The sequence below is a fragment of the Corvus kubaryi genome, unplaced genomic scaffold, assembly GCF_017639235.1.
Source record: "Corvus kubaryi isolate FWS band 111438036 unplaced genomic scaffold, C.kubaryi_AGA036_p1.0 37334, whole genome shotgun sequence".
Lineage (NCBI taxonomy): Eukaryota > Metazoa > Chordata > Aves > Passeriformes > Corvidae > Corvus > Corvus kubaryi.
In genome coordinates, this window is record NW_024581108.1 from 10297243 (window position 1) to 10305191 (window position 7949).

At 59.4% G+C, this 7949-nt stretch overlaps 1 protein-coding gene across 1 annotated transcript; it reads left to right on the top strand.

Moving 5' to 3' along the window:
* The first annotated feature begins 3667 nt into the window (after positions 1-3667).
* On the top strand, positions 3668-7624 carry BARHL2 (BarH like homeobox 2). The gene is made up of 3 exons (XM_042030252.1): positions 3668-4529; positions 5915-6140; positions 6653-7624. Exons 1-3 carry the CDS (start codon positions 3950-3952, stop codon positions 6963-6965), a joined length of 1119 nt encoding a protein of 372 aa, XP_041886186.1. The 5' UTR covers positions 3668-3949; the 3' UTR covers positions 6966-7624.
* Positions 7625-7949: the final 325 nt, after the last annotated feature.

Genomic DNA, 7949 nt, shown 5'->3' on the forward strand with positions numbered 1-7949 from the left:
TGGACTTCAGGTAATCTGAAATGGCACTGACCCTTCTCATCCTTCCGATTACCTTTCTGAAGCATGAACGTGGTATAAAATCACACATCAGAAAATTCACTATAATTATTTTGCAATGCCATCAGCACAGATCCATCAAGGAGGAAACCCAGTAGTGGAATGCTCCTCGCAGCCACATGAGCGGCCAGTCCCGTCCCGCCTGAGTGACAGCTTTGGTAATTAAGTGATTGTAGAGACCTCCCCAACTGTTCTAACAACCTTGTCAGGGCCTGTCTGCGGACAGAACAAGCTGAAATCAATGTGCTTTCTGCTCCCTGAGCATTTCTGATCATGTCCTCAGCCTGCAACGGGGAAAACATTTGACAAAAGAAAAACAGTAGCACTAAACGTTAAGATTAATTTTTTGGAACACAAAGTTAACTTTCTTCGAATTTTTTCCTTTTTCTTTTATTTTCTTTCTTTCCTTTTTTTTTTTTTTTTTTTTTCTTTTAGGAAGGGAAAGGCAGAAGGCAGCCGAGAGCCGCCGCTCGGGCAGCGGCTCTGGCTGGGACGAACGGACTGCGGCCGCGCTCGCTCCGCGCCTGGCTCCGCGCTGCTCCGCGCCGTTTTGTTCCCTCTTGGAAACGTTCTGTAGCGTCTCTTGCAACAGCCCCAGTTACTCCGAGGTACAATATATTTTCGCCTGGATTAGACGGCGAGTCTGTTGGCACAGTGTAAATGTCAAGCAGCAGCTTTTAATAAAGGGATGTTCAGACTGTTAAATTTCACAGTACAACGGGCTCGGCCCCTCCCGGCCCCCTCCAGCCCCCCCTCCCTCCGAGCTGCGGTGCTGCCAGTGAGCCGACACGACTGTGCACCAAAATTCGAGTAGGAAGTAACCCATCCCGGGGCCGAAATGCTGCGCCATGCCATCCCCGACCTGTTTGGCGGAAGGACTCCCAGAACCCCGCACCCCGCTTCTCGGGGTACCCCTCGACGGGGCGTGGGCTTCCCGTTGAGGGCCAAGGTAGCACTTGCTGGACCCCGCTGGCCAGAGCTTGGGGCCGGTCCGTGGTGCCTCGGCCGGGACCGCCCCCCAGGCAAGGACCGGCTGTCGGACGGGCACATGATACCCCGTCCCTGCCGCTCTCTGCTCCCAGCCTCCATCGGGCCATTGATTAGCGCTCTAAGTGCCGCTCTAATTAGCTGCCTGCTAATTAACGAGCGGGGCCCTGTCCGACTCCTCTGAGTGGCACCTCCGCTCATCGCTTTGATTCGGCTGTTGCTGATTTATTGGAGGGGGAGCTCCGTGGCTTTGCCCGCAGTCAGACGGGTGGGATAGATGGGAAAGGGGGGTCACCCAGCCAGGGGCGTAGGGGACACGGGGCGGCAGCTGTCATGATCCACCCCCGGCCTCAAAAAGTACAAGGGTTGTCCCGCTGGTCACCTCACCCGCAGAGGGTGCCAGCTGGAGGTGGAAGGCCTTTTGCGTGAGATGCCCCTGCGCTCTGAGAATCCGAACCGGCCGACGGTGACCACGGAGGAGCAGGCCAAGCTGAGGCTGCGGGAGCTCCGGGTCAGCGGAGCCCGGTCGGGAGCAGAGGGGCTGCCCCGGCCAGGGCGGGACTCGCCGCTGCTTTCGCCTAAATATTTCTGAACAATGGAGTCGAGGATTAAAAAATAAGAGGAAGGAAATGAAAGGTGTTCACTCTTCAGGAACATGACTTTAAGCCCTAAATCCCGATTCCGGGACGGGGAAATGTATTGTGAATTAAAGGATTATGCTAGTGTAACATATTACCCGGCATCCCGCATTCCCCCAGGGATAATTAGGACATAGTTTTGGTAAATTTCAAAACAAGACGGCAAGATAAACACGGGTGCCGCGGGCTGCTTCCCTGCTGCAGGAAACCTTCCTGTGCACTTGCAGATATTTAAGTATTTTTCCCTTTCTCCTGTTTTTTCAGTTTACTCCTCAGTTTCCCCTCTTCTTCTGTCCCCTTTTTTTTTCTTCTTCCTTCAAATGCCCCGATCTGTAGGAACGTGCTGACAGGAGGTCACCCCGCCATGCTGCCAACCCTGCTCGCACCGGGGCTGCGGCGCCCACGTTGCCTCCGGCCCCGTCCGCGCTGGGCGCCCGTCGGGGACAACGGGGGCGGCCGCCACCGCCGCCCAGCGGACAAGGACGGCCCTGCACCTCTTTCGGGCCCGCCGCCTCTGCTCCCTCACCGCCCTCCGGGCGCAGCACCGGTGCCTAAAGCCCGGCGGCAAACCGTACAACTAGCTGCCTCCGCCTGCCCGTGGGGCGGCGGACGGCGATGTGTGCCCCTTGGGATGGAGCGGGAGATGCTTGGTGGCAACGGGCTACCCGTGGGCCGGCTTCCCTGGCGTCGAAAAACCTTCTTCGAAGTGCGGCAGTGAGGCCGGGACCAGCTCCCGCCGCGGTACCCAGAGAGGGCCGGTGATCTTCGGGTACGGCACCGGTGAACGGTGAATCCCAAGGAAGCACCTCGATTTTTACCAGCAAGGACACAGAAACTCCTCGCCCCGCTCCTCGCGAGGGAAGGCCGGCCCCAAGCTGTCGGAAGCGGAGCCGAGGGCCGCGGCACTCTGCACATCCGCATCTCTCATGTCGGGGTGCAGCTTCTCATCCCGCGCCGCTGTCCCGGGGCTGCGTCGTCTCACGTCGGATCCGATCTTCAGCAACGAGTTACTGGCTGAACACGGTCCCGCGCGTCCTTTGTGCTTCCCGTGCGCTCCCCGCACCCTTCCGTACCTCTGAGCAGGACGGTTTACTCGGGAAACAAAACGCGGTGGGAAGCGTGGTGGAGGCGCACCCGCGCTGCCACCACACCCCCACAGCAGCACTGTGCAGGGCCGGACGGGGCACTCCCGGTTACGGGGCAGGCAGGACGATGAGCGGCTTTAGAAGGGACCTTCGTGTCCTCCATCCCCGCTCCTTGCTCCAGTCTGACGGTGGATTCCCATCACCGGGACAGCCGTCTTGCGGAGCAGGGATGCCAGCGGCCCCACACCTAACGCAGTACCTAGTGCCGTCGCTGAACACCAGCCACCCAAAAATCCGTCTTGCAGTCATCCTGCCCTAATCATTCCCTGCGCCCCCACTGCTGTGTCCCGTTCCCCAGAGCCCCCGAGGTCTGCCGTCGCGGATGATATTTTTGGGGCGAGTCGGGTCTAGGGGCTACTGCAGGCCGGGAGGGGGGATGTCGGGCTGCGCTTCATAGGACCATGGAAATTGTAATTACTACTAAAATACAACTCGGAGAACTCTAAATCATTAATTATCACCCTTATAATTACTCTTCTAATTAGCTTGACACGCAGCTTCATCAGGATTAATACGTCGCTGGCATTTCTCATTATTCTGACATTCAGCCGGGGAACCGTACCGGGAACACCGGACGATACTCTCCGGGGGATCCGATCCGGCGACCGGGGAATCGAGGCCCGACGGGGCGGCGGCGGCGGGGACGGGCCCGGGAGGGAGCGGGGGCGCGCCCCCCTCCCGCGTCCGTCCCCGCCACCGCCCGCGATTGGCTGCGGCCCGCGCTGCGTCAGCCCCCTCTCGGCCCTCCGCCAATGGGGGCGGGCAGCGGCGGCGGCAAAAGCCCGGGTTTATAATAAGCGGCGGGGGGGACGCGGCGGCTGTGACGTCACGGGGGGAGTCGCCGCCGCCGAGAGGAGCTCGGTGGGCACGGGCGGGCGCGCCGCAGTGGCCGGTGTCCGCCCCGCTCCGCGCCCGCAACTTCCCGCAACAAAGTTGGTTAGCGGCGAACCGCCCCGGCGGCGATGTGGGGCTCGGCGGGGGCCCCGAGTTAGTGTCGACCGCGCCGCCGGTGCGCGGGTTGGGGTAACCCAGTTCCGCCCCCCCATCCCTTCTCCTCCACTCCCGGTGAGAGACCCCCGCGGCCGCCCACGGGGATGCGGACGCGGCGCTGAGCGGTCCGCCATGGAGGGGCCGAGCGGGTCCAGCTTCGGGATAGATACGATCCTGTCGGGTGGCAGCACCGGCAGCCCCGGAGTAATGAACGGAGATTTTCGCCCCCACGGCGACGGCCGGTCGGCGGATTTTAGGAGCCAGGCCACGCCGTCCCCCTGCTCGGAAATCGACACGGTGGGGACGGCGCCCTCATCGCCCATCTCGGTGAGCATGGAGCACCCCGAGCCGCACCTGGGGGTGGCGGAAAGCCTCCCGCCGCCGCCGCACCACCTCCACCTCGGCCCGCACCCGCCGCCGCCGCCGCCGAGTTTGCAGCCGTCGCCCCCGCAGCCACCGCCGCCCCAGCTGGGCTCGGCCAGCTCCGGCCCCAGGACTTCCACCTCTTCTTTTTTAATTAAGGACATTTTGGGCGACAGCAAACCGCTAGCGGCGTGTGCACCTTACAGTACCAGCGTCCCCTCTCCCCATCACACTCCCAAGCAGGAGGGCAGCGCGGCCCCGGAGAGCTTCAGGCCCAAACTCGAGCAGGAGGACGGTAAAGCCAAGCTCGACAAGCGCGACGACACGCAGGGCGACATCAAATGCCACGGTGAGTACGGCCCGGCCCAGCTCCGCACCGGCTCGGCCGCCGGTACAACCGGGGCCGCGCTGCTCGGCCGCATTGGTGAAACGAAAATCGGGGAGAAAATCTGCGGTAGGAGCGCTCTCTCTGCCGGAGCCGCTCGGTGATCCTCGCTACCGCGGGGATAAGGTCGGTAGAAAATGAAATTAAATCAAATCGCCTTTTTTTTTTTTTTAATTTATTTATTTTATTATCTGTTAGCCTTTCCTCCTCTTTTTTTTTTTTTTTTTTTTTTAATTTGGCTTCCCCATTTTTAAGGAAATAGCCCGAGCAATGGGATCGCATGGGAAATCAGACTGTATTTATTTTTAATGCAAATGCACATAAATGATTCTCTGGCTTTCTAAGAACCGGTGGCTCAGCTGCACTTAGTGCATTCAGCCTTTTCATTTTTGCTCATTCGATCTAAAATTAAGATAAAAAATTCTACTTCCCTAGCAATCATCAATACCAAATAAACGAAAAATTAAAAAAACCAACCCACCCAACTTTTAATTAAAAATAAAATAATAATAATAACAGCAACAACAACAGCTCGGCCGGCGCTCGGCGTCGGAGATGTAAGGGCTTTGTGCGTTTGGCAAAAGCCTCGCGTTTTCCCTGCGCCGGGATAGAAGGTTTATTTCTCCATCTTCAATTATTTTTTTTTTCAATTAGGCATTTCGTGCTGATGGGGAAGCCCCCGCCGTGAGGGGTTCGGAAGTGAAAAGAGCTATGTGTGCGTGGGAAGGGGAAAGGAGGAAAAGAGTGAGGAAGGGCAAGCAGGGAGAGGGGATATTTTCCTGCCGTGTCGGAGGAGCTGTCCTCCCCACAGGCAGCCCGCTGCAGCCGGCAGGCAAAGGGACAAAATTTCCTAATTTTGCCCAACTGAGCTATTTTCGCCGGGCTCAGAGCGGCGCGGTGCCTGCGAGTGCAGCTCATTTTGCTCTTTTACCATTAGCATACGAGTGCCCAAACCAGATGTACAGTCTGGTCTGGCCATTTTTGTGTGCACCAACCTCCCCAGTGGGTCAATTAGGGAGATTATTGTTCTTCCTGCGGGGAAGATCAAGGAGCGCCACAAACTGCGGCCCGAGTGGAGCCGGATTGACAGATCGATTTCCCGGCGTTTCGGGCCGGGGGGAGAGGGCGAGAAAATAACGAAAGCCCTGTAGTTGGGAAACGGAGAGTGGGAATCCCGCTGTTCCCCGGACGGGCTCGCCGCCACCACCCCCCGCCATACTTGACCGTTCCCCCCGTGCCCCGGAGAGGCCCCCGGGGAGGGGGCGGTGGGGCCCGGTAACCACGGCGGGGCGGGGCGCGGGCCGAGCCGGTGTCCCGCCGGCCCTCACCGCTCTTCGGCTCACTCGCAGGGACAAAGGAGGAGGGCGATCGGGAGATCAGCAGCAGCCGGGACAGCCCGCCGGTGCGGGCCAAGAAGCCTCGAAAGGCACGGACGGCCTTTTCCGACCATCAGCTCAACCAGCTGGAGCGCAGCTTCGAGCGGCAGAAGTACCTGAGCGTGCAGGACCGCATGGACTTGGCCGCCGCCCTCAATCTCACCGACACGCAGGTCAAAACCTGGTACCAGAACCGGAGGTAAGGCGGGCCCCGGCAGGGCGGTGGCCCAGGGTCTCCCCGGAGAGCCGGGGGCGGGCTTGCGCCGCTGGGTTCCTGCCCGTGGGAGCCCGGGGTGGTGCGGGGAGCTCCCGACTGCTGCCCCGCGCCCTCCCCGGCGGTGGGCTGGGAGGTCCGGCCCCTGTCAACGCTGCCGTAATTTTCTGTCTCATTACGTACGGTTGCAGCCACCCTAATTCTGTCGCAAACCATTAGTGTCAGTGCGTTGCGATCTAACCGTGTACCGCGGTTATTAATTTGGCCGGAGTCGCCGTATGCATGTGTCGGGGGGTGCGGGGCTTGGAGGGGAAACCGGGCAGAGCCGGGAGGATCGCATCGTGTGCGGGTCCACGGGGCCAGTGCGCCCCGTCGGGGCCACGGTGGCGCGGGGCCGCGCAGGGGATGGGGGTCGCCGCCCGCGGGACCCCGCGAAAGCGGCCTGGGTGCCCCATCGCGGCGCCCGCCCTGCAGCCGCCTCTTGCTCCCCCCGGCAGGACGAAGTGGAAGCGACAGACGGCGGTGGGCCTGGAGCTGCTGGCCGAGGCCGGGAACTACTCAGCGCTGCAGCGGATGTTCCCCTCGCCCTATTTCTATCACCCCAGCTTGCTGGGCAGCATGGACAGCACGACGGCGGCCGCAGCGGCCGCAGCCATGTACAGCAGCATGTATCGGACTCCCCCCGCGCCGCACCCCCAGCTCCAGCGGCCACTGGTGCCGCGGGTGCTGATCCACGGGCTGGGGCCCGGCGGGCAGCCGGCCCTCAACCCCCTGGCCAACCCCATGCCCGGCACCCCGCACCCCCGGTGAAACGGCACCGCGGTCCCCGCAACGAGCCCTTCCCCTCCCCGTCCCCAAAAAAGCCCCAGCACCGCAGAGGAGGAAGCGAGGGGAAGCCGAGGGGCAGGAGCTTCTGCAGGCAGTCACCGGCCACCGAGGGAGGCGATCAGTCAGAGCAGGGACTCTTGAACCGTGAACCCAGAGCCAAGCCCGTAAGTGAAACGACCACACGCGGGGGAAGGCGGGCAGAGCCGCGGGGCGACCCGCCGACCTCGGCTACTGCGAGGCAGGACTTGGAGCTGGGAGAGAGTGTTACGGAGGGGGTGGAGGAGGAGGAGAGGGAGAGGGAGCCGGAGCCCGCCGGAGAGACTAACGGCTGCGGAGGACAGAGGGAATGAGAGCGCCTCGACCCCCAACCGGCGGAGAAGACCGGGGGAACGGAGAACTTTGCACTGATTTTTGTCATTACCTTTTTTTTTTTCTTACTGAAAAGTGGCATGCTCCCTAATGCGAACAGAATTGTACAGACCGAGTGCTGAGTGCTATATCATATTTATTATATGTCGTCCAAAAAAGGAGAAAAAAATTTCACTTCTATACGTTAGTTTAAAACGAACGAACGTGGTTCTTCTCTATCCCTTTTCATGTCTTTTTGGATTCAGTAAAATAAATGCTTAGATGACAAAATATAGATTTTTTTTTTTTTTGTGACTGAAAAATCACAGGGAAAAAACGAACAAAAAAGAAAAGAAAAGAAATAAACTTTATCTTTTTTTAACAAACGCGAAAATTCAAGGTAGCTAATTTCCCCGTGACGAGAACTCAAGAAATTCGGATTAGAAAAGGCAGATGCCACTTTTTTATTTTGAATATAATATTGAATATATTTTGAATTTTAGGCTCGTTGTTTCTTTACAGGCGCTGTTTTTCCCTATCTGTATTTTAAAGGAAAATCAAATCCCCCGCAGGTGTCGAGCCCCTTGCTGTTATTTTAAGCACCTGGGCAGGGCGGCA